Source organism: Microcaecilia unicolor, chromosome 3 (genome assembly GCF_901765095.1).
Source record: "Microcaecilia unicolor chromosome 3, aMicUni1.1, whole genome shotgun sequence".
NCBI classification, from domain to species: domain Eukaryota; kingdom Metazoa; phylum Chordata; class Amphibia; order Gymnophiona; family Siphonopidae; genus Microcaecilia; species Microcaecilia unicolor.
The window spans coordinates 347,777,049-347,804,028 of record NC_044033.1 but is presented as its reverse complement, the minus strand read 5'-3'; the positions used below and the strand labels follow the sequence as shown (position 1 = coordinate 347,804,028).

Genomic DNA, 26,980 nt, shown 5'->3' with positions numbered 1-26,980 from the left:
CAAATAAACTTTTGAGGAACTCTTACTTTATATTTGCCTGTGTTTTTTGGTCTGTTTCATTCTTCCACTCTTGTGTTTCTGTCTAATATTTCTCTGCCTCCAGTAGATGGTACAGATTGGACAGATACAGCAGAAACTTTGTATTAACAGATCTGACTCCACTGGATGCACACTACAGCCCACTTCACTGGTTGAGGCTGGCTGGTGTAGGCTCCCAGGAGTTGGATTATGATCGTTCTCCTAATGAAGGGGTCCTATTACAAAGGCGCGCTGAAAAATGGCTTGTGGTAGTGTAGGTGCAAGTTTCGGGCATGCGCCGATCCATTTTTTTAATGCGCTTGTAAAAAAGGCCTTTAAAAATTTTTTTCTGAAAATGGACCATTTTGGGTCTGAGACCTTACCGCTAGGCAATGACCTATCGGTGAAGACTCACATGGTAACTGGGCGTTAATGACCTACGTGTACCAAATTCCACTTGGCGCGCGTCCATTACACGTGCCCAAAAAGAAAATATTTTTCAGACGTGTGTATCAGATGCATGCCAAAAATGAAATTACTGCTAAAGCCATACGGTAACTTCATTTTGGACCGCGTTGGGCGCGCGTAGATGCTTATACTGCGTAGTAAAAGGGTCCCTAAACCCGGAGACATTTGCTGCCCGTCCATAGCCCAGAGCCTTGGCCCAAGAGCCCACTGAGTATAAGTTTCTAAAGGGATTTGTAAGAGGGGAGTATCTCTCTCTATTTTCTTTTTCTGCAGAATTAAAAATAAAAAATAATAATTTGTATTTGGGTTCTCTTAACTTTATTGCTAAGGGGGAAAATATAATAACTTTAAGCTGAAACTGCAGCTATTTTAGAGGCTTTTACTGTGACCTATTTCATGGGGAATCTTTTGACATCCTCTCTTGAAAGGTGTCTTTCCCCCACCGCATTACCTCAGTTTTCAAGGGGAATGTTGGCCATTTTGACAGCAAATTGTGATTCTTTCATTGGGTCTAGGGAGGGATCATATTCTGTTCTTACTTGCATCAGGGACTGCCTCCCCATCCCTCCACTTTGCAGGAGATTGTTCCTAACTCGGGGGCACCAGAGGGGGACTCTCAATTTTTCTAGGAGCACAGTTCTCTCAGGCACTCTTAAGAGTGCCTTAGCCAGGCTCTTTCTGGGCTCCAGGCTCCTTCACTGAAAGGCACATCTCAGTCCTTGAATGTCTCAGGGTCTGATCAAGGCTCAGGATCCTCTTGAGGGACTTCTAGTCATAGTAAGTGTCCCAGGTTGGTTGGGGGTTGGGACATTGCTCAGTACTAGTCCATCCCTCATCCTCTTTGGAAAAACATTGGGGAACAGAGGCTGAATGGTGATGATCTTTCCCTGGGGGACTTCTTACTGGAATCTAGAGATCTGTTTCCAGAGGAAGGGGATAATTTCCCAGTAGTTCATTTGTTTTGCTGGGAGGAATTAGTTGCATATTGATCAAGTTGTCTCTGCCCTTCATGTCTCCACAGCTTTGCGGGAGCAGACTTTTGATGATGATCCTTTGATTGGTGATCCTTTCTTGGAGGGTTTGAGAAAATCTTCTAAGGCCTTTCTTCACAGAGCTTTGTCACAGATGGTCTTTGCAGAATGGAAAGTCCTGGATTTGGCACTTAGAGGGTTTTAAATTGATGAATAAGTTGTACTCTTTTCCCCAGGTGTTTTTTTCTTCTGACAGTGCAGCGGTGACCAAAAGAATCACAAATCCATTTGAAGGAGGTTCTGCCCTAAGTGGATGCCCATGATTGGAAGGTAGAGCTGCTCTGGTTGGATTCAGCAGCTCCCAGTTTCATCAGAGATGGCTCTTTTGGAGTCAGGGGAGGCTTTATTGGCTGATATCTTCTAGGATTTGATTTGCATTTATTTCAGATTGTTTGCCTTGGTGATAGTGGCCTGTTGCTGGTTATGGCTGTGGAACTGGTCAGCTGATTCAACCTCTGACTTGTTTAAGTAAACTTCCTTTTCAGGATCATCTGCTTTTTTGGGATGATCTGTTAGTTACGGATTTAGGTGAGTCTAGAAGATGGGTTCCTTTCCTTTAAGCCATTGGCTCGTAGATCTCATGCCAGGGATTGAGGGTATTCCAAGATCTTTAAGAAGGGTTCTTATTCCTTTTGTGGGGCTAAGAGGTTGGGAAGCAGCAACAACTCTTCTTGATCTGCTGCCCCAGATGGTCCCCGGTGAAGGTCAGTGGGTTCTTTCTGTGGAGATGCAAGTAGGGGGCAGACTATCTATATTTTCAGCAGTGGACTGTTGTCAGATTAGTGGGTCCTGGAAGTGATTTAGAATAGATACACATAGAAGAACCATATAACATAACTCTCAAGGTTGCTCATCCTGTCTCAACCTGCAGGTGGACACCATAAAGACATCTGAATCTCAGGTGAAGGTGTTGCAGGATACCTTTCATCTCAACTTGATCACCACTGAGTCTGTTCCCTTTCAAGAGGAAAGTCGAGGCTAATATTGTATCTATATATTGTAACGCCAAAGAAAGGAGACACCTTTTGGTCTATTCTGGATTTGAAGAGACTGTATGCTATTGTTTTTGTTCTCCATTTTCAAAGGGAAACTGTGTGTTTTGTAATACTTTTGGTCAAACTGGGTGAATTTTTGACTTCTCTTGGCTTATCCAAAGCATATTTTCATATTCCCATCGGGAAAGCTCACAGGTGAGACTTGAGATTTTGTGTGCCAGTGGATAATTATCAGTTCAGAGCTCTGCCTTTGGTTTGGCAACAGCTCCCAAGATATTCTCCAAAGTGATGGTGATGGCTGCAGCGCTCTTGTGCAAGGAAGAGATTTGAGTTCACCCTTGCTTGGATGGCTGTGCTTATCTGAGCTGATTCCAAGCAGGATTCTAAGGAGGCTGCAGCCAGAATAGTCTGTCTTGTAATGCCTTGGTTAAGCCATCTAGTTTCCCTCCTAAGGACTCAAATATCTTTGAGACTGCTTCAACACTGAAGTTGGAGTAGCATTTCTCACTCGAGAGATTACACAAGATTTCTTCATCGACAAGCAGGGGAGACAGAAACACTTACTGGCGATGTCCTCCATATGCTCTTGCCTGCGGTGCTCTCCTCTGTCTCATGGAACATAATTTTAAGGCTCCTGAGCACGCATGGGGAATCCTACTAGGATATCACTCTTCTCCACAACTCTGTGTTTCTCTGCCAGAGTGCTCAGACATCCCTGCTCTCCATTTTTCACGTCATTTTATTTCTTTTGTAACCACTTTGAGCTGTGCATGCAAATTCCAGCGCCCAACTTTGGCTGACCTATATAGAATCCAGGAGATAGTGTATCCTTCTAGTAATTAATCTATGTTCCCGTTTATGTAGGCCACTGTGCACCTTTTCAGTGCTATATTAAAATAAAATATGTATCACACTTCTGCCAGGAACAGCATGCTGAAAAAGCTAAAGAAGAGAGAAATAAAATAGAGCTTTTTTTAATTTAACTATTTGCTCCTTTAGTTATTTCCGTCACAGTCTCTTTGGTACAGTCTACAGTACATGCTGTAAGAAATTGTTCTTTTACAACAAGCTAAACTTTATTGATCAAAAATATAAGTTTCACGTGGTCTGGGAAGTCATCCAGTAGCATCTTATCACTGACTCTGCATGTCATTCTCACCCCTAGCATGATCAGTCTGGTTTGACATTGCCTTATTTGTCAGACTAAAACCTAGCAGGTCATCCTGCTGGATGCCTTCTTGGACCCAGCAAGTATAATTCGTGTAGAGGGAGAGGGTAAACAACAACATCTGAAGCTAGCTGGTTCAGGCCTCCCCTGTGCTAGGTGCCTGAGCTGGGGATGCCGTGAACCAGATAGCCCCTTAGGGCTGTCATCAGGGTCCATTTGGGATGAATTTTTGCACTTTCTTTAACATTTTTGCTTTTATGCTGCATTTTTACTCCAGCCTTCATCTGTAGTATAGAGTAAGTGCTATGAGACAAGTTTAAAACATAAAAAAATCTAAAATTTAGACCAGGTTTTTTTTTTTTAACATTGGAGCAATTTAAAATTCAGGATTTTGCATCTGTTTTGCATGACCATTATATGCAGCCCTTTAGCACAGTGATTTTATTACTGATTTTTCCATGCTAAAAATTGTTACTACGTGGGGAGTAAGATTAATGTGGGAAAATCAAGAGTAGACATGTGCTAAAGGATGGTGCAGCTTACTACATCAGGGCCTGAGTACACTGAAGTTTGTCTATTCATTTCACAAAATCTTATTGTCTACCAATCCGGGAGCAACTCCTTCTCTCAGCTGATTACAAAAGTTAGAGCATCACTAATAATAAATTGACGTGTGTGTTATTTTTATGATCTAAAGGTAGACACTAACAAACTACTAAACCTAGTATGGCACACTTTACTACAAAAGCATGACTACAATCATAAGAACAATAGCATAAAGCCTAAAAGAAAAAACATAATAGACCCCTACTTACCACCTAACAAAGGTTCTAAGGTTAGACTTCTTTAAGTAAAAATGCCTTCTTTATTTTGAAAGGTTAATAAATTCATCCCTCAAGTCATGATAAAGAGCACAGCACATTACCGGTTCTGCGACTGAAAAAGCCTGTGCCCATGTCATTGGTAATCGTGTCTCCAAACTGTATGGTATAATCATTACCTGGCTATCAGTTAATTTCATTACCTGATTTGGAACATAGGTTCTAACTAAGCTTTGCAGGTATTGAGGTGCATAGGCGTGAATAGTCCAAAACATTAGTGCCAGCAGTTTGAATTTTATAAGTTCCATAGTGTGTGTGCATCCTTTTAGCTCTGTCATAAAAGATGGGCATGTTCAGGACAGGAAAATGGGGTGCATATTATTTCAACTATTTCCATGCTATTTTGTCCCTCTTCTAGTTCTTACCTTATCTTGTTGCTTGTACAAATAACATGCTCAGAATACACAGATGCTTCAACTGTACGAAAATTATATTTGCTAATTTTCAAAGAAAGGCAAAGTTAATTTATCTTTGAAGAAAGTGTACCAATTGTGTACTTTAAAACTGCATATGTAGTTTTCAACAATGAATAGTATTTAAAAATTGCTTCCCTTGTCCGCCTTATTTCTCATGTGTTAAGAGCTTTTACAGAGCTAGAGTTGGTCTGACTTGGTGATGTGCCCTTAATTCCTCAGGTGGTGCGGCAGGAGGTGGATACGCGCAGGTGATTCCTATGGAAGAGGTGAGAAAAGTTAAAATTATTAATTCCCTAAGCTAGTCCCTGAGAAAATGAAACAAAATTTAAAGAGGGTGCTTAGCAGGAGACCAAAAAACAAAACCAAGCAGATTTTGGGGGAAAAATTAAAGTAGAAGAGTTGTGTATAGAATTCAGACAAATTATTTCTGTTGTGTAGTTCAGGAAATGATTGAAGGCACATCTCTTTTGTAGAGGCTTTTGATTATAGTCAGTACATTGTGTTTTTAGTTTGTAACACCATATCTTTGTAGTATTAAAGCTCTGTGATATTGAATGAAAATCCTGTTACATAACACAGTTTTGTAGAAAAACAGGTAATGTTAGTCTTGGTCTACTCCTGTCCCTGACTTAACTCCCCGCTTTGCTGGCTGTGGTCTAATAGTGTGGTCGATCCTAAAGGCTATTCCTGGGTCAAAATCTCAGGACCATACCTGGTTGAGCTCTCAGAGCTTGACTCTTCAGCCACCAGTTGCACTTTAGTGCCTATGTATGGCTTTGGCTTGGTCCTGCAGGGCTTTGCCTGAGGGGTGTGGGTCCCCCTCCCCTCACTCCTCTTGCCTGTTCACCCTGTTTAGGTATATTCCCCATAGACTTCCCCTGCAGCTGCCGGGCTTTCCAAAAGTGCTTTCTTCAGCAGCACATATACCAAATAATAATGATACTAATAATTATTCAGTGGAGGAGTGGCCTAGTGGTTAGAGTACTGGTCTTGAAATCCAGAGGTGGCTGGTTCAAATCCCACTGCTGCTGCTTGTGATCTTGGGCAAGTCACTTAACCCTCCATTGCCTCAGGTACAAACTTAGATTGTGAGCCCTCCAGGGACAGAGAAATACCCAGTGTACCTGAATGTAACGTACCTTGAGCTACTACTGAAAAAGGTGTGAGCAAATCCAAATAAATACAATTAGCCTGACTAGCTTCATGCTCTTTGTTAGGGGTTAATGCTATTGTAAAGTACAAAGGACCTCTTTTACCAAACTGTACTAGAGATTCCTAGCGTGGCAATGCCAACAAAGCCCATTCAGGAATTGCTAGTGTAGTTTGAGAGAAGAGGCTCTAAGTAGGGAATTTCTCTCTAGGCATACCCATAGGGCTGGGGACAGCAGAGATGCTGGAGCCCCGGGGCAGGGTAGACTGGAGCAGTCAGGTAGGCCAGCATGCATTTCCTATGGTGTAGGGCATGCTGACAGTTCATGCCAGAAGCTGAGCAGGTACTGGATTATTTTTGTAGTGTGTAAGTGTGGCTTATTCAGTCTGTCTGCCTTTTCTATCAGGAAGCTTTTTACAGGTGCTGTTCCCTTCCACCCTCCAGCACAAAAGTGGATACATTTTGGCAGTTAGAATCCTCTCCTCTTCTCTCTCGGCCCTTGCTGGCCCCGATCCCTGTGTAGCAGAACCAGGAAAGGATATGCTGATGAAATCGCTGTAACTTCTGGCAAGAAAACTCTCAACTTTGGCTGTGTATGCTTGTGTCTATCGAGTTTTGAAACATGGTGTTTCAAACGGATGTGGTCTCCGTTTTGAACCTCTTTGGTACGCATATTAGCCTTCTTGAAGGATGACCTTAGAAAGGCCTTGTTTATTCTTTAAGGTTTAAGTGGCGGCTCTTGCCTGTTATCAGGGTTGGATTCCGGATTCCTCATTTACTTCTCATCTTATGCCTCCTCTTTGTTGTCCTTGTCCAGAGTGGAATTTTAGCATGGCTCTGCGGTCTTTAAAAAAAAAAAAAAAAAAAAAGTCCCTTTGACTTTCTTAAGCAGGCTAATTTGAAAGATATTCATAAGTATTGCCACACTGAGACAGACCAAAGGTTCATCAAGCCCAGCATCCTGTTTCCAGCAGTGGCCAATCCAGGTCGCAAATACCTGGCAAGATCCTAAGAACGTTCAGTACATTTTATGCTGCTTATCCTAGAAATAAGCAGTGGATTTTCCCCAAGCCCATTTTAATAATGGTCTATGGTCTTTTCCTTTAGGAAGCTGTCCATACCTTTTTAAAACCCTGCTAAGCCAACCGCCTATACCACATTTTTAGGCAACAAATTCCAGAGTTTACTTACACGTTGAGTAAAGAAAACTTTTCTCTGATTTGTTTTAAATGTACTACTTTGTAGCCTCATCGCATGCCCCCTAGTCCTAGTATTTTTGGAAAGAGTAAACAAACGATTCATGTCTACCCGTTCCACTCCACTCATTTTATAGATCTCTATCATACCTCCCCTCAGCCGTCTTTTCTCTAAGCTGAAGAGCCCTAGCCGCTTCAGCCTTTCCTCATAGGGAAGTTGTCCCATCCCCTTTATCATTTTCATCACCCTTCTCTGTACCTTTTCTAATTCCACTATATCTTTTTTGAGATGTGGTGACCAGAATTGAGCACAATATTCGAGGTGCGGTTGCACTATGGACTGATACAAAGGTATTATAGCATCCTCATTTTTGTTTTCCATTCCTTTCCTAGCAATACCTAATATTCTATTTGCTTTCTTAGCCGCCACAGCACCCTGAGCAGAGGGTTTCAACGTATCATCAACGACGACGCCTAGATCCCTTTCTTGGTCTGTGACTCCTAACGTGGAACCTTGCATTACGTAGCTATAATTTGGATTCTTCTTTCCCACATGCATCACTTTGCACTTGCTCACATTAAACATCATCTGCCATTTAGATGCCCAGTCTCGTAAGGTCCTCTTGTAATTTTTCACAATCCTCTCACGATTTAACAACTTTGAATAACTTTGTGTTGTCAGCAAATTTAATTACCTCACTAGTTACTTCCATCTCTAGATCATTTATAAATATGTTAAAAAGCAGCATTCCCAGCACAGACCCCTGGGGAACCCCACTATCTACCCTTTTCCATTGAGAATAGTGACCATTTAACCCTACTCTCTATTTTCTATCTTAGCCAGTTTTAAATCTATAATAGGACACTACCTCCTATCCCATGACTCTCCAGTTTCTTCTGGAGTCTTTCATGAGGTACTTTGTCACGCCTTTTGAAAATTCAGATATACAATATGAACTGGCTCACCTTTATCCTAATACTTGTTCACCCCTTCAAAGAAATGAGATAGATTGGTGAGGCAAGATTTCCCTTCACTAAATCCATGTTGACTTTGTCTCATTAATCCATTCTTTTGAATATGCTCTGTAATTTTGTTGTTCTTCTCAGATCTCTCCTTCTAGCAGCCGTTGCATTGGCTCGTGGAGTTTGAGTTACAGGTGTCGGGCAGAGATCCATTCCTTCCTTTCTTAGATTAAGGAGTGACTTCGTACCTTTCCTTCTTGTCTTTCCAGGGTGATTTTGGCTTTTCATCTTAGCCAGCCTCTTTTTCTGCCCTCTTTTAAGGAAGGGGATTGCAAAATGGATTTTCGCTTGCTCTGTTTAGTTGATGTTCGTCGATTGCTTCTCCGGTATTTGCAGGCTACCAATGTTCTCAAGTCGGTCTGATTATCTTGTTCTTTTTTTCAGGCCTGAATCGGGGTCCTGCAGCATTTAAGGTGACTATTTCTCGATGGATTAAGGAGGCTATTGCCTCTGCGTATCTTCTTTCTGGCAAGCAACTGCCAGCTTCTCTTTGAGTACATTTTGCTAGGGCCCTAGTGACTTCTTGGGCAGAATTGTGAGTTTTTTTTTCTCGAAGAAGAAGAGACTTCTCTTGGACCACGGAACGCCATGTTGGAAGGTTAGAATTGTGGCACAAGAAGGAAAGCGCTTAGTCCCCTGATGAAGCTTGAAGCATAAGTGAAACGGAGAGCCCCATTGGGCGGAAAGTTAAGCTAAGTGCATTCAAGTATTTAAACTATTTTTGAGTGTAAAGTTGAATTAAGTTCCTTTAGATGTTCAAAGTATTCCCTTTGATGAGGACTGTAGAAGATATTAAAAAAATCACAATAGTTATAAAAATTATATGATTCACAAGAAATCATTAAAAAGATTTAAAGTAATATGGAGGTTTTTGACCGATGATAATACTGGAGTCTGTGAAGAGCCGCCACTTGGAAATTTTATCTGCTGCCGAGTGAAGACTTTTGAGGTCTTTTCCTCCATTATTTAAAAATATTTAAAAATTAAATTGGAATTTCAACAAGTCTGACGGTAAGGAATTGTGCAATGAAATTGGGTTCTCAGCTTGGTATTTTGTGATTCACAAATAAGTTTGCTGAAGTTTCTGTCTACTTAATTCTGTAACCAAGGAGCACACCATCCTTTAAGACAGAGTTCAGTGCTCTCTATTTCTACCTGCTGGTAGATGGTCAAAGTCCACAAGTCTCTGGATTCATTTAGAGAGCTACATGGGAATGGGGTTAGCAGGAATCATGGGGGATCTGCTCCTGGTCCACAGGACTGTGCCCATCTCCAGGTCCGCGGGGATGGATACAGGTCCTGCAGGGTCCTGCGGAAGTGTAGTGTCAGGCTAACCTACCTATCCTTTCTTTGTGTTTCTAAGTTAGCTTAGCAATTAAAATAGCAGTAAAAACAATTAATGAATATTGTTGATAGCATTGAAATACCCATAATCACTGAGAGGGGAAGTTATCAACATGGGCTACTGTTAAGTTATTTATTTTACCACAGTTCGAGTTATTTAGTGGGCGGGGATGGAGGGGATTCCAGTGGGGACAGGTTAAATTTCAACTCTAGATTTTGCTTCAGTTAAAGGAAAGAAAATTATCAGGTAAGTCATAATTTCTCCATTTTGTTCCTCTTGATGCAGAATCTATGCTTGAGCTGCTGTAGGAAACTGTGGACTGTGAATTTACAGTTTACTTACCTAACTAAGGCTAAAATGTGTAAAGATTTCATCCCAGGAACTTAGAAGATGACATCCTTGTATACTGTTTTGTTGCTGGTGCAATAGTATTTAGGGAACCTAAGCTTTTGTCAAAAAACAGAGCAAGAGAAACCATGATGGAACCAATTAAACAACAAAACAACCCACTGGGGAGTTAGAGAGGGTTTTTTTTTTTAAAGTTGTACTTATGTCTGTTGGCCCCCTTTATAGTCCAATGCATTATTTGTTGTCTTCCTTATGAATTTGTTTTACATAAGTACATAAGTAATGCCACACTGGGAAAAGACCAAGGGTCCATCGAGCCCATCTTGTCCACGACAGCGGCCAATCCAGGCCAAGGGCACCTGGCAAGCTTCCCAAACGTACAAACATTCTATACATGTTATTCCTGGAATTGTGGATTTTTTCCCAAGTCCATTTAGTAGTGGTTTATGGACTTGTCCTTTAGGAAACCATCTAATCCCTTTTTAAACTCTGCCAAGCTAACCACCTTCACCACGTTCTCCGGCAATGAATTATTAACTTTTTTTTGGGGGGGGGAGGGGGGTTGCTGGGTTCGTGAAGCCTGGATTGGCCGCTGTCAGAGACAGGATGCTGGGCTTGATGGACCCTTGGTCTTTTCCCAGTATGGCGGTGCTTATGTACTTATGCTTATGTACTTATGTACTAGCAGCATTAGTATTGTTTGGAAGGATAATTAAAGAAATCATTAAGATACAATTATTGCCTATTAATTGAGATTGGTTTTATTTCTGGTCTCTACTTAGTAAGATTAATCCTTTGACTTAAACATAAAACCAAACACTATACTACACATCAGATATTTAAGAAAAAAAAATAATTTGTAAAGCCTGAAAGGATAAGCTAAATCGCTGTATATTCCAATAATAGGCAAGGAAGTACATTGAACTACTCCCACAGAGTGAATCTGATCAGGTTCTTAGATCTCACATTAAAGCAACTACCTGCTTCTTGTAACTTAGGAAAAAATAGAGTTGAGAGTTTGGTAGGCCTTTTTCTTTGTATCCACAGGTTAAAAAAAAAAAAAGTTCCTACAGTTGAAATATGGTTAAGAAATATCGTGCCTCCAAAGCTGCTGCTCTCATTACAACTTCTGCCTCTGTCCAGACTGAATGCTTGAACGAAGGCGAGGATCTGATTTCATATGCTAAATGCATGCATGTTGATTCCCTCATGCAAGAATTACAAAAACTGAGAGAGGAGGTGGAAAGACTAAGAAGCATCTGTGACAACCATAAATCCATCCTGGAATTGCATCTTGAGGCATTGGGGATCTCCAGCAAAGAGAAAGGAGATGACAAAGATCACCAGATCCTGCAAAATCAACCCCCCAACTCCAGCTTCTGTTGAACTGAAGAACCAGTTTGCAGCCCTGGAGGTAGGAGAGCTGAAAATATCTGAAGAACAGGAGGAAACAACAATCAAAACACCTAAAGCTGCTGGATCAGTGGCCAATAAGAAGCGAAAGGTAGTGGCGGTTAGTGATTCTCTTCAGAGGGGGTACAGAGGCAACCATCTGCCGACCAGACATGATGTCCAGGGGGGTGTGCTGTCTGCCTGGTGCCGAGATTTGAGATATAACACAAAGTTTGCTGAGACTCATCAAGCCTACTGACCAGTATCCTATGCTGCTCATCCTTGTTGGCACAAATGACACCGCTAGGTATCCTGCTGAACATATCAAATGTGACTTCATGACTCTGGGACAGAGGGTGAATCAGGTGCAAAGGTGGTGGTGTTATCAATCCTTCTTGTTGAGGGAAGCTTGCATCCTGGAGCTGGCTGCCTGGATGGTGCCAACGTGAGTGCTTTGGTTTCCTAGACCATGGGATGATTTTCCAAGAGCTACTGAGCAGAGATGGTGTCCATCTATCAAAGAAGAGACTAAGTATCTTCCATAACAGACTGGCTAATGTACTAAAGAGGGCTTTAAACTAAATTTGCTGGGGATGGTTTGAGAAAACCCCCAAAGTCACTAATAATCCTAAGGAATGTAAGACATCAGATACCTTTATAGAAATGGGAAAAAAGATTAATACCTGGAGAGCTTTGCATACCAATGCCCATAGTATGGGAAACAAATTTTTAGATCTAGAGGCTGTAATGGAAGAAGCCAACTTGGATTTAGTGGTGGTCACGGAGATGTGATTCATAGAGAACCATTACTGGGCTACAGTTATGCAAGATTATAATCTATTCAGAAAGGACAGAGTAGGAAAAATGGGTGGAGGAGACTGGCATTATATGTTAAGAATAATATTAAAGTGACAGAATTTCAGGACATATGGGGTAAGGAAGAAGTGCTGTGGGTTAATCTGGAAAGAGGGAATGGAAAACGTATTTACATTGGTGTGATATACAGGCATCCTTCACAGTCTGAAGAAATGGCCAGAGATTTAATTGAAGACCTTCACAAGATAGCTAAGAAAGGGAAAGTACTACTGATAGGTGATTTTAATATGCTAGACATTGATTGGGGCATCCCTGCTGCAGGGTCATCTAGAAGCAAGGAAATCTTGGATTCTCCACAGGAAGAATTATTCCAGCAGTTGGTAACAAAACCCACGTGGGATGGAGCTGTTCTGTACCTGGTGCTCACAAATGGGTAGAGTGTTTCTGTTACGGTGGGTGAACATTTGGCATCTAGTGATCACCGAATGGTATGGTTCAATATTACGACATAGGAGTAGAGTGCTTATTCAAGATTGAAGGTTGTAGGCTTCAAAAAACGAACTTTGCCAAGATGGGGGAATATCTCAAGGAAGAGTTAGCTGGATGGGAACAGCTAAAGGAAGTAGAACTTCAGTGGGCAAAACTGAAAGGAACTGTTTTAAAGGCGACAAACCTTTTTGTTAGAAAAGTACATAAAAGGAAGAGGAAAAGAAGGCAGCTTTGGTTCTCCAATGCAGTAGCTGAAAAGCTAAGGGAAAAAATGTTGGAGGAAGTGCCAAAATGGCATTGTGAGGCTCAAGGGTGAAGGGAAGGATATGTAGAAGGATATAAGGAAAATAAGGATAAAGCTGAACTGCTTAACAATTATTTCTGTTATGTGTTCATGGATGAAAGGCTGGGGGTAAGGCTGCAGAAAGAATGGATGTGTGGTAGACTAGTACTGTTTCTCAGAAGACTGTGTTCGAGAGGAGCTAGCTGGGTGCCTGATGAACTCAGAGAGATTCTGGCAGCTCCGTTGTTTCCTTAGAGTCTGGAGTGATCCCAGAGGGCGAATGTGGTCCCTCTGCACAAGAGCAGAAGTAAGGAGGTGGTTGGGAATTAGACCTGTTAGTCTGACTTCAGTGGTGGTAAACTAATGGAAACGCTTCTAAAGCAGAGGATTGTGAGATTTCTAGAACTGAATGGACTGCAGGACCCGAAGCAGCATGGTTTCATTAGAGGCAGGTCATGTTAGACAAATCTGATTGATTTCTTTGGCTGGGTGACCAAATAGTTGGACGTGGGAAGGGCGCTAGATGTGATGTTCTTGGATTTTGGCAAACCCTTTGATATGATTCCATACAGGCGACTGATAAATAAACTGAGTGACCCCGGTATGGGCCCTAAAGTGACTGACTGGGTTAAAAACTGGTTAAATGGAAAGAGACAGGGTAGTGGTAAATGGAGTTTGCTCTGAGGAAAAGGATGTTGTCACTGGTGTGCCATAGGGATTGGTCCTTGGTCCGGTTGTTTTTAACATTTTTATGAGTGATATTACGGAAGGACTGTCTGGTAAGGTTTGTCTCTTTGCGACTCATAGCAAACTCTGTAATAGGTTGGACATCCTGGAGAGTGTGGATATCATGAGGAGAGAGACCTAGTGAAATTGTCATCTAAGATTTAATGCTAAAAAAATGCAGGGTCATTCACTTGGGTTACAAAAATCCAAGGGAACAGTATAGTATAGTTTGTCCTGTTTTAGCAAAAGTATTGAGCCAAGTCCAATTGATCCATTTTTTTAAGGACATTAATAAATCTTGGTACTTATTTAAATTTTGGTCTGTTCTGGAGTCTGTGACTTGTGATGGGAAAGGTGAAAGGCTGTGGGGGGTCTTTTGTCATTAATCTATTCTGTTGTCATTTGGTACCCTCATCTCTGCAGTTTAACCTTCATCTCACCGGCGACATACACGCAATTACAGCTGCAAATAACCTGCTGGCGGCTGCAATTGATGCCAGGGTTCTTCACGAAGGCACTCAGTCAGACAAGGTGAGTACTATGCCCTTTGATGCTCGTAATTGTCATGTTCCATTCTGAAATGGAAAAATGGTGAGGTCAGACAAAAAAGAATCCACCAGATGTGAGGAGTGTCTCATAAATTTATTTATCAAACAAGATAATAAGGAGGGAATAGTCCATACTTTGAAAAAAAAAAAAAACCTTACAACTGGAGAAACAAGACTTGACACAGCTTTGTTTCAGCATAAGTGTCTGCGTCAGGAGTCAAATATTCCAATTTTTGAGTTCTAGCAAATATATTCATGAATGCAGAAGATAAGGTACACTTTTTCCTCTAGTCAGCAACTGATAGTAGCAAGTTCAGCAATATTAAGGCCTTTCCTCAGATCTGGCGGACTCTTTTTTTTTTTTTTTTTTTTTTTTTGGTCTGACCTCACTACTTTTCCATTTGTATTTACCCACGAGGATCTTTCTCTCGTTTTCCTCCTGGTTATGTTCCATTCTCGGTCATTTTTACCATGACTCAGCAAAATATTTCTTGTTATCCAGTGTTCTTTATATGTTTTTAAAACTCTAAATCTATATTTTTGTCCCATGGCTTGCTTCACACTGATATGGAGAACAAATGAAAAATGCAGCCCTGCTGTGATGTGCTGTCGTAAGAGTGTAGTGTAATTTACACTCCCATAGACTGTTCAAACTGCAGAGTACATAATTGTTGAACTCATTTGCACAGAAGAATATCTGTTAGCAAATTGAGTTGAAAGGTATTTTGATCAACAGAATTTTTAGAAAAGAATATGAAAAAGTTTTGTACCGGAATAAAGTACTGCAACCTGCTCCTCACAGGTCTTTCATTGAACATCAGGACTTAGTTCCATACTGGGTCAGACCAAAGGTCGACCAAGCCCAGCATCCTGTCTCTGACAGCGGTTGGGTTACAAGTAGCTAGCAATATCCCAAGGAGTAGAGCCATTCTTTCTCGCTTTTGATATTTTTCTAGCCACATCAGCTCCTCCACCACCTCCTCCTCCACCTCTGTGCTGGCAGCAGGCAAGTCACCTGGGCTAGGCTCAGGACAGAAAGAACGAGGCACCAGGCCCCACCGACGTTGACAATGAGGCTTGGCAGGAGCTGAGACAGGCATGACGTGTCATGATTCAGGAAAGGTAAGTCCTTGGGCTGCAGCAGGGTTGGTGCTACCCAGTCAACCCGAGGGTTAGCTGGGCCCACAACTGGTGGGCAGGTAAGTCACCTGGCAAAGCTCAGGACAGATTGAGGCACCAGTCCCCACTGGCATTGATGACTAGGCTTGGCAGGAGTTGAGGCTTGCCCTGATACGGTGCACACACAGCCCACCCCCACTGAGAAACTGCTGGAGGTCTGGGGAGGTGAGTTAGCATTCTATCACAGTTGTGACATTTGTAAAGGCCTTTTTGAGTCTTTGTTTATTGGATATAGTTTGTATTTTTCTAGTAAGCTTTTTCCCTATGCACTGTTGCCTCATGAAGGGCAATTCTATAACTGTGCACCAGTGGTTAGGCACCAAATGCACTCATGAATTATGTCGTAGGGCAAGCGTGTGTTGGTAGAAATTATCTATAAGGGCACGTATCACTGGTATCTCACAATCTACGAGAGGGGTTCACATGTGGATAGAGCTTGGGTAGGACATGGGCCTGTCTCCTGCTGACACGCACACCCTATAGAATGCTATAAGATGTGAGCCTAGCTTACTGCATTTACGCCTGCCTATTTATGCCAGCCATTGTCCTCATATAAGTGGGCATGTATATATTCTAGTGCACCAGTGCTGGCTTGCGCTAGTATTCTATAATGGAATCTGGGTGCCCAGATGCCGTTATAGAATTGGTGTGAACTACGCTGCATTAGGGCACCCAAATGTGGGTGCCAATTTATAGAATTGCCACCTTAGCTTTTTGTTTGTCTGTTTATTGTTATGTAACCATTGCAATTTTGTATTCTCTGCTTTATACTGGTATTTTTGTAAATTGCTGTGATGTTCATGACTGGTGGTATAACAAATATTCAAATATTTAAATAATTAAATTGTTCTTACCCGGAGGTAAGTGACGCAAAATCAACCTGTAGCTTTGACCATACTGCAGTAGCTAAAAATAGTGTATGGATTTGTTCTGTAGGAACTTCTCTAAATCATTTCAGATCCTTGCTATGAATGATCATGATTATTTTCCAGCATAATTGAGTGAGATATTTTTGGGGACATAGTGAAAGAGGTCTCTGACCACATTCAGAGTCACACCATACAGCCTCCTTTATTGGCCATCTCTAATTGCATCCTCCTCTTCTTGGAGGTCTTTGGGCGGGCCTAGAAGCAGTAGTTACTACTCTGGCGGGTGTACCTTTACCCCTTCTTCCCATACTCCTCAGCAGGGAGCGCACTTTTGACTGCCTCCTGGGGAGCATAGCCACCTTTGAAGTAGCATTCTCGGAAGTTCTGCCAGAAAAGTGGGGAAGCTGAATTTTTCCATGGAAGGGTGGGCCTTTGAAACCATCAACTGGTGAGTTCTTCAGATAAACCGGCTCAGTTACACACTGAAAGAGCATAGGGAGACCATTAACTTGCCCACCAAGACCTTCATACCTCAGGTCTCTATATAAAATATTAGCAGAGCAGCTGTCTGCCCTTCTCCAGACTAATGCAGAGGGGCACATTCCACAAGGGCAAGAAAGGATGGAATTCTATTCCAGCTTCTCCCTTCTGACATGGAACATAGGGGGGGAGGAGCTTTTCTCCCACCTTGGTCCTTCGGGCCACGTACAAATATTGAGTCAAGGGGAACTCCAGGATGATTTCCCTGGACACGTTTCTTATTCTTCCGAACCACAGGAAGTAACTCAAGTTGTCGGATGGGGCAACGTCACTATCAGTACCGCATTTGACTGTTTAGCCTCATGTCAACTCCCAGAGTGTTCATGAAGTGTCTAGCAGTAGTCGTGACATTGTTCTGCAAACTGGGAATCCATGTGTTGCCTTAGCTGGATGAGAGAAAGTCAAGAACACATCAAGAGAAGGTGTTCACCTTTCCATGCACAGAATTATTTGATTTCCGGAACTCATGCAGTTTCTCATCAACTTCCCCGAGTCCCACTGGTGTATTGCAGCTCTGCTGGACATAGTGCAAGCTCAGGCCTTGAGGTAGGACAAATGCTCTCATCACCATCATCAGAAGTCTGCAGCAGCTAGCGGGTCACAGCTAGGCAGATATTGAAGTTGCTAGGCCACAAGACCTCCTCATTATACGTTATGTGCCTACTCTTCAGAGGCACCCAATGGACCCTAGCTTCCCAGTCATAGCAAGTTGAGGAAAACCTAGCAGAAATCATCCAGATCTCCCCAGAGCTGTCTTAATCTGCTCTCTGTTTTCTATCTTTTAACTAGTTCCCAAACTATTTTAGGGCATCGCTTCTTATTCCAAGACTCTTATTTTTTTTTTTGTTACATTTGTACCCCGCGCTTTCCCACTCATGGCAGGCTCAATGCGGCTTACATGGGGCAATGGAGGGTTAAGTGACTTGCCCAGAGTCACAAGGAGCTGCCTTTGCCTGAAGTGGGAATCGAATTCAGTTCCTCAGTTCTCCAGCTTTAATTTTTTCAGGAATCTCTCACAAAATGCTTGAAGTGTCTTCTGAAAATCCAGATACAGTATATCTGTTGGCTCGCTGTTATCCATCTCTCTCCAATACAAGCTTTTTGGAATTCAACAAGACTTCCCATGACATTACAGCCTTTCATCACAAATCATTACATTGCTTCCCCATCTGCTTCCATGTATAAATAAGATTCTGCTCACATAACAAATGCCTGTACTCTGCAGCTTAGCATTTCATTTTCTTTCATCTTTTCCATACCTCTCCTCGTGTCTGCTGTTGACTGGGGAAGCTTTTATCATGTGTGCCTTTTTTCTTAATCATCATCTCCTGCTTTCTTCCTTGCTGCACTGTAGGTCTGGAATAGCCTCCTCTGGTCATATTTGTTCTACCTAAAAAACCTTTCTTTGTAGGGCTGCTTTTAAACTTAAAACCAGTCTCTCCCTTATGTTATATTTGTAAACCATGTGTACTGTAACAAATTTGTCCTGAAGCCTCCTATTTGTCTTGGCTGTGTGCCTTGACAAGATTGTGAGTGCTATGTAGTAAAAAAAAATGTCTTTTGTGATTATCTGGTGCTATATATGTTTAGGAGTACTACAGAAATGATTGATAATAACCACTACTTGGGACACTGTAGTTTTCTTATCAGACTTGTGATCTACATTCAGCAATGTCTCCGTCCCAAGCATGTTTATATTCTGTAATGGTTTTACTTCCACCTCTGCTGGTAGACTTTTCTTAGAGTCCTGTGCTGCCTACCACTACTACTCCCCTCTGCTGTGAGGTCCGAACGTTTTCCCATGTTTTAAATTGCTTCTTAAGAGTCACTTCTTCGCTCTTGCCTTCAGTTTTAAACCTTGGGCAAATTAGTGGTGGGTTCCAGGTCATCCTGTTGCAGAGACTGTGACCTGTGGTGTGCCTTCTGTGTGCTTGTTGCTCTTGATTAATAGCCCCTTTCCTGTCTACCCCTGGAGTTCCTTTCTTTTTCTCTATATTTTTTATTTGTAAACCACTGCGACCTTTTTTTAGAAGTGATGCTATAAAGTCTATTAATAAACATAAACATACTGTTATCACCATTGCTGCTGCTTTCAGGCCTTCTGTGCATGCCTTGTCATCTATGTTAGTAGATAATGCCGTCATTAACATGAGATTTAATGAGCTATATGCTGATGTCTATCTGAGTCCTTGTGCACAGTTGGCTTATGGGCAAAACTTGTTTCTTATCTCTCTGATGAGTGGTATGTGCCCTTTTACCAGCAGATGGGAAACTGAGAACTACTGAGTGATGCCTACCAGTATTTCTCAGTCTCCTCAGCAGATGGTAGGTGATTACATGTGCAGCCCTTGTTGAATCTGGCCTGGGTGCGCCTCTTTGGTCCCATATGTCTTAAAACATAATTTGGTTAAAAAGAAACAGGAGAAAGTTATTCTTGTGAGGGGCCTAACCAAGAGCAGAAGGAAACGAGGAAACCTCTGCCCCCACCCCCCCCCAAAAAAAAAAAAAAGTCTTAAGTGCACTGTACTCTTACTGAAATGGTGCTCAGGCAGGAGCTTTCAGAGTAGAGAGTTGTATGGGGACAGGAATCTTACCCGTCCCTATCTGTCTGCACAAGAATTTAACCCGTCTGTACCCTTTCCTGTAAGAATTTAATGGTACCTAAAAAAGAAATTCCGGTCGGCGCTCTCGATCTCTCTCTGAGCCGCAGCACTGCAGGCAAGGAAGGAATGGATGTTGGAATTTGGAACTTAGAACACTGGTGCACACATGTAAGACTCGCCTCTGATTCGCTGGCACTCTGTGTTGAGAAGTTGCCACATGTACGCACAAGTAGATCAGGTGACCTCTGATTCTTGAACCTGTGTTAGAGCTGAGGCCAGTGCATCAGCTCAGAATCAGAGAGGTTAATGGAAGATTTTCTGCATGTGCGCTGTTAAAGCAAGGAGGAGGAGGAGGTGACACGCAAAGAACTTGATACTTGGTAGGTGAGAGGCTGGCTCAGGTGCAGCTTACACTGGGGATTCCTGCGGGATTTCTTCAGACTCCACGGGATTCCTGCAACCCCAGTTCAGAGTCTGGTTTTTCATTCCCCTGTGGCTTAGTTTTCATTCGGGAGTGGAGATATCCTTTGTTCAGTGGTGTGAAACGTTTTGATGGACACTAAGCCATTGAGGCAAGATGGTGGCTTCTTCGGAGAAACCATGCCCCATGCTTCTTGCTCAGTGCATCATGTGGTGTCTGCACATAGCGGCCTTTGCTGCATTTGCACTGAGTCATTGCAGTCAGCTTCAGAAGGCTTCCAGCGGTGCTCCAAAGTTGGCTTGGGGGCTGCAGAAGTGCAGACTGGCCTAGCAGAGGTAGATTTGATATACTGTCTTTCTGTGGTACAACCAGAACAGTTTATATTTACTATTTTATGTAGAAACTTTCTCTGTTTCTAGTGGGCTCACAATAAGTTTTTGTACATGCTCTAACCAGTACAGTCAAGCCACATCAAATCAGCATCACTGTTACGACTGTAGCTCTCTTGAGCTATGTTCACTGGAAAGCATCTGCAAAGCAGCTGCTTGAACCTTGCTTCATACCTTCAATTCATACTGCTGCCTGAGCCAGTTTTCAATCAGAGACCATGCATTTATTTAAGCAGTAATGATTAATCTGCCTTTATAGTATCTTCAACCTTCACATCATCATCTGGAGAGCTGTACAAATCTTGAGCTTGGGTGTTCCACACTTTTGTGGCTGATTTAGTATTGCTTCTCAGTAGAGAAAACAAAGGTGCTGACTCCTAACAGATGTTCTCCATAGACAACAGGATTATTTAGGCACACAATTCCCATCACCTTCCCGAGAGTTGTATTACTTTTTGAGCTATGGAACAACTCAGAGGACTGAGAATACCACTGTGCATGGGGAGGACCATGTATGCTCTGAACGTCCATTAGTTCTGAGCTCTGGGAGTTCTAGTTTGTTGTGGTGCCATCCAGTGATGTCACTCACTTGTGTGCCTGATTAATCCTGCTCTCTGTGGAGAATACTTATTACAAATAAACAACTTTGTTTTTTATCATTTATTTATCACGAGCTCGGACATATTAAAAAAAAAACATTTTGTTGTGCTTTGTTCTCTGTGCTTCCACTTTTGTAACTTTGCAATAGAAACTATAGCTTATATAGTGGCATATTTTCAAAGCACTTAGACTTACAAAGTTCAGGAGGAAGTGATGTCATCCCAGTGAATGGCTGCCTAAGAGTGTAGCGCACCACATTGAGAAGATCAATCTCCATTTATCAGTGCCATCCTGCTTTTTAGCTGACAAAACTGAATGACAGTCTGCAGGGGTGTTTGGCTTTCTAAAGGCATGAACGGCACTCAGCACTACAAGGTACATTTATTTTTTATTTTTTTATTACATTTGTATCCTGCGCTTTCCCACTCATGGCAGGCTCAATGCGGCTTACATATTATATACAGGTACTTATTTGTACCTGGGGCAATGGAGGGTTAAGTGACTTGCCCAGAAGGAATTTGCCTTTCATGGTGTGGCAGCTGCAGGCCTACATGATGACAGTATGGCGGATGGAGGTTCAACATCTGTGCCTGCCTGCCTGCCTGCCTCTGGCCCATCAGCGTCTGAGTCCACACAACTGCCCGCAGAACCCCTAGACTCGATAGCGGAGGTCTGCACTTGAATGCGAGAGATTAAAGAGAATCTTGAATTAATGCACTGACTTTTCCACACTAAATGCGAAACTCATAGGTGAGCTTACTGACCTTGGAAAACGGGTTGAGGAGATGGAATGTGCCTCGATGAGCAAGCTGAGGTGCTCCAGATTGTGGACAAGGAAATGCAAGCGGACAAGGCTACAACAACATATGTTCTAGACAAAATTGAGGATTTGAAGAATTGGAGCCACCGGAGGAACCTGTGCTTCTGGGGGATTCTGGAAGACCAGGAATATATTAATTCTGAAGGCGTGGTTCAATAAATCGTAAGTGTGCTGTTAACTGCTGAGACAAAACTGATGGACCCCGCAGCAGTGGGTCTTGAGAGAACACATCGTGCTTTGGGCCGCGCCCGGTCCAATCAACCAAAAGACATTATAGCATATTTTATGGATTTTAAACTAAAGGGGAAAGGGTTCTTACTAAAGTGCGCACAATTGGGACCTTTGAGTGTTATATTTAATGTATTACTACTTATTAAGATCTTTCAGTGACTACTATGAAATGGGGAGAATTGCACCTGCTGAACTCAGTACCGCCAGGAAAATGGGATCAGTTATCACTGGCAGTACCCATTTGCCTTAGCCTACTACCAAGATGGCAAATTGTTCCAGTTCTGAACTTTGGTTGAGGCACAGGCAATGCTTCCCTCGGAGGATTGCTCGGAAACTCACAGTGAAACACATGAGACCCCACTATTATCGTAACATGCTAAGCAGCAAAGAGTGGCTAAGTGCCACGTCAGCTGAAGAGGCAGTTCTCGGAGAAGGCGCTCGGAGTACAGGCATTTGTTATGTTGCCCACTTGAGCAACACCTAGGAGGAGTATTGTGTGAGAATTTCATTTCCTTTGCCGGGTTACAGCCTTTATTTTTGATACTATTTCTGCACTGTCAGCTGGGCCTAGACTTTAGATTTCAAGCTGTTGTGATGTTCTTCCATAAGGACACCAGGATTGGCGGATTATGCCCTTCTTTGTCATCTGTTGGTTGCTATAATGCTGTGACATCAATTTTCTCCTCTCTCTGGCACCTTGACATCCTTGACCGGTGGCTCATTATAGTACTCATTATGTGACGAAAATGATAAAGGGGATGGGATGACTTCCCTATGAGGAAAAGCTGAAATGGCTTGGGCTCTACAGCTTGGAGAAAAGAAGGCTGAGGGGAGATATGATGGAGGTCTATAAAATCATGAGTGGAGTGGAACGAGTAGACGTGAATCACTTGTTTACTCTTTCCAAAAATATTAGGTCTAGGGGGCACATAATGAAGCTACAAAGCAGTAAATTAAAACAAATCTGAGAAAATATTTCTTCACTCAATGTGCAATTAAACTCTGCAATGTATTGCCAGAGAATGTGGTAAAGGTAGTTAGCTTAGTGTGGGTTAAAAAAGGGTTGGATATCTTCCTAAAAGAAAAGTGCATATGCTATTATTAAAATGGACTTGGGAAAATCCACTGCTTATTTCTGGGTTAAATAAGTATTGCCATACTGGGACAGACCGAAGGTCCATCAAGCCCAGCATCCTGCTTCCAACAGTGGCCAATCCAGGTCACAAGTACCTGTCAAGATCCCAAAAAAGTACAATACATTTTATGCTGCCCCTGTACAAGTCATTGGTGAGGCACCCACATGGAGTATTGTGTTCAGTTTTGGAGGTCTTATCTTGCTAAGGATGTAAAAAGACTTGTAGCTGTTCAGAGAAAATTAACAAAAATGGTATGAGGTTTATATAGCAAGACATACATGGAGAGACTTGCTGACTTAAACATGTGTACCCTGGAGGAAAGGAGAAACAGGGGTTATATGATAGATGTTCAAATATTTGAAAGGTATTAATCCATAAACAAACATTTTCCAGAGAAGAGAAGGTGGTAGTACTAAAGGATATGAATTGAGGTTGAAAGGGGGCCGACTCAGGAAATAATTTTGGGAAGTATTTGTTTTCACCGAGAGGGAGGTGGTAGAGATGCAAATGGTAATGGAATTAAACAATGCGTGAGACAAACACAAAGGAATCCTGTTTAGATTAGATGTATTTGTTTTCCGGATCCAAATAAGCTTAGCGGAGATTAGGTAGGAAAGCCAGTCCTGGGCAGACTTTACGGTCTGTTCCCTGATTGAGGATGAATAGATTTGGATGGACTGGAGTGGAGCTTTTCAGGGACTTTGACAACAACTTCAGAAATTTTCAAGCAAGGCTAATGATGGGCAGGCTTCTATGGTCTATTCCCTAAAAATAGCAAGGATAAATCAAGATCAGGTATACATATGGTGCTTCTTCACTGATGCGCTGCTGCGGGGGAGGGGAGGAAGAGGGCTGCCGATCGGGGAGCTGAGTGCGGGAAGGAAGGAGGGACCGTCGGAGAGCTGCCTGGCTGCAGCGCTGCGCCAGCCTTACGTTTGGGGGGGCAGCAGCATCGGCAAGGGGAAGGTCACGGTTGGAGCCTCTTATACAGGGTGCCTATGCTTCTAAGGCTTCAACTACCAATGGAAGTGCACCGGCATTGAGACGGTCTCCATCTTTGTCAACATTGGGCACTGAAAGTAGGCTACGGGGACCAGTCAACATCGGACCAGACACCGAGGGTACATATGGGTTTGACGTCATCCTCATCAACACCAAAGGACTGTGATGCTGAGCATCGTGCAAGCTTAGGAAGCATAAGCATTGGTTGCTGGTAGTTCCGGGGTATCGGCATTGCCAGTCCTTGGAGGAGCACTCCCCCAATTTGGTAGAGGTGCCTGTGCGCAAGTCTCCAGGCAGCCAGGTCCCTGCTTCTGTTTAGGCACTGGTGCCTTCTCAGTCTGCCTCTCTCCCAGCTCCCCCAAATTTCTCGATGCTTGTCTTTGATGAGCGGTTCCGAGCCATGCTAAGGGAGGAGCTGGCACTGATGCAATCTATTCAGGCATCAAGGGCACTTGTGCCAGCTGCGTGTCAGCAGCATATTCTTCCTGAGGCTCCATCTATGCTTGTGGAGAGATCGCCTGTGCCTCAAAGGTGTTGACATTGACACATTCAGTACTGTTCTCGACGTCAGGGAAGGAAGCTTCCCCAGAGTCTGAGGGTGTCGTTGTACCTTGGATATGGTTCCACTGAGCCGAGGCAGGCACAGACTGACTCATTCCAGTCTAAATATTGTGAGAAGTCTGTTTTGAAAATACCAAGGGTGCCCTTGAATTTGGATGTCCTTGAATTTGGACGGCTTTGACTTTCGGCGATTTTCGAAACCAAAGACATCTATGTCAAAAACGTCTGAATGTAAGCCTTTTGGATGTGGGAGGAGCCAGCATTTCTAGTGCACTGGTCCCCCTGACATGCCAGGACACCAACTGGGCACCCTAGGGGGCACTGCAGTGGACGTCATAAAATGCTCCCATGTATATAGCTCCCTTACCTTGTGTGCTGAGCCCCCCCAACCCCCCCCCCCCCCAAAAAAAAACCCCACTATCCCCAACTGTACAGCACTAACATAGCCCTTATGGGTGAAGGGGGGCACCTATATGTGGGTACAGTGGGTTTGTGTTGGGTTTTGGAGGGCTTGTTGTTTCCACCACAAATGTAACAGGTTAGGGAGGTATGGGCCTGGGTCCACCTGTCTGAAGTGCACTGCACCTACTACTGGACTACTCCAGGGACCTGCATGTGCTGTCATGGACCTGAGTATAACATCTGAGGCTGGTACGAAATATTTTTAAAGATGTTTTTTGAGGGTGGGAGGGGGTTAGTGACCACATGGGGAGTAACGGGAGGTCATTCCCGATTCCCTCCGGTGGTCATCTGGTCATTTTGGGCACCTTTTTGTGCCGTATTCGTAAAAAAAAACACGTCCAGGTGAAAACGTTTTACTTTAGGATGTCCTTATTTTTTCGATTGTGGCTCAAAGACGTCCAAGTGTTAGGCACGCCTCCGACACACACCCTTGAAATTTGGGCATCCTTGCGACAGACTGCAATTGGAGACGTCCAAAATCGGGTTTTGATTATACCGATTTGGACGTCCCTGGGAGATGGATGTCTATGTTCCGATTTATGTCAAAAGATGGACGTCCATCTCTTTCAAAAATGAGCCTGTTGTTAACTTAAGTGATGGTGTTTAAATTAAGCTGCTCGCTGTTGCTGCTGAAAATGATTACCTCCTGTATTTTTTGAGTAGCTGGGAAATTAAAAGCTGTGACCATTATAGCCTGGTGATATACCAATTTTTAATAGACAATAAACCATAAATTTACAGTTCATGAGAACCTAAAAATAGAAGTCCTTGTTATAACTAAGCTGGTAAAGAATTTTATAAAGCTATTGATTTTAATTGTTTATGAAAATGATAATTTAAATTTATAGCCATATCTGAAGTGTAATGTGATAGAGATCAGCATTTTCCAAGAGTAAGGTGACTGATGATGTGTCTATAAAACTTATTTTTAAAATTATTTTTCAAAATCTGTTTTAGGCTTTGTATAATCGATTGGTCCCATCGATTAATGGCAGGAGAGAATTTTCTGCTATTCAGTTTTCTCGCTTGAAAGTAAGTAATTTGTCCATGTTTATTTTTTGTTTTTTTTTTCAAGAGTTAATCATATTTTGACTTCTCATTCATAAAACTGTTTTGGATATAAATCTTGAGTAAGTACAGTAATGATATTTTCTTAATGCCCTAGAGGGTGGGAGTCCCTGTCATCTCTCTCTGGGAGTGGAGGAGTGGCCTAATGGTTACTGCAGAGGGCTGTGGATCTGGGGAACTGGGCTTGATTCTCGTTGCTGTCTGATGGTCGGTAATGGGTTGAGATCCCGGGAAACCGGCTTCAGTTCCCTCTGCAGTTCTGTATGACCCTGGGCAAGTCACTTAATCCTCCGTTGCCCCAGGTACACCAGTAGTACAATGTGCTACTTAGATTGTGAGCCCACTAGGGACAGTCCCAATACCAATAAAATTAAACTATAAAACACTTAGTTCTAAATGGGACATACCTCTAATCGCAATTAAAATTTTAATCAAAATGCAGCCCTATAAACCATGTTTTATTTAAAGTTTGATAGAAATGCAATGAAAAGTGGATTAAGTGAACATCATTGTGGAGGAGTGGCCTAGAGGTTACAGTAGTAGTCTGGGACCAGAGAGACCAGGGTTCAAATCCCACTGGTAGTCCTTATGGTCTTGGGCAAGTTACTTAACCCTCTAATGCCTCAGGTACAAATTTACTGAGCCCTCTGGGAACAGGGAAGTATTTACTGTTCTTGAATGTAACTTGCCTCGAGCTACCACTGGAAAGAGCTAAATAATAAATCAGGAGAGGAATATTACGGGGAGACTTCATTCTTAGCTTTGTTTGTGATTGTTATGATTCCACTATTAGTTATACTGCAAAA

General features: G+C 42.6%; 1 protein-coding gene across 1 annotated transcript in view; it reads left to right on the top strand.

The window, feature by feature from the left end:
* The window catches only part of MTHFD1L (methylenetetrahydrofolate dehydrogenase (NADP+ dependent) 1 like), a gene marked incomplete at its 5' end in the record, with an annotated part of 452,100 nt that overhangs the window by 120,952 nt on the left and 304,168 nt on the right, over positions 1 to 26,980 (top strand). The window contains 3 exon segments of the mRNA XM_030195103.1: positions 5,197 to 5,243; positions 14,169 to 14,276; positions 26,064 to 26,138. Coding sequence (XP_030050963.1) covers positions 5,197 to 5,243; positions 14,169 to 14,276; positions 26,064 to 26,138 — 230 coding nt within the window.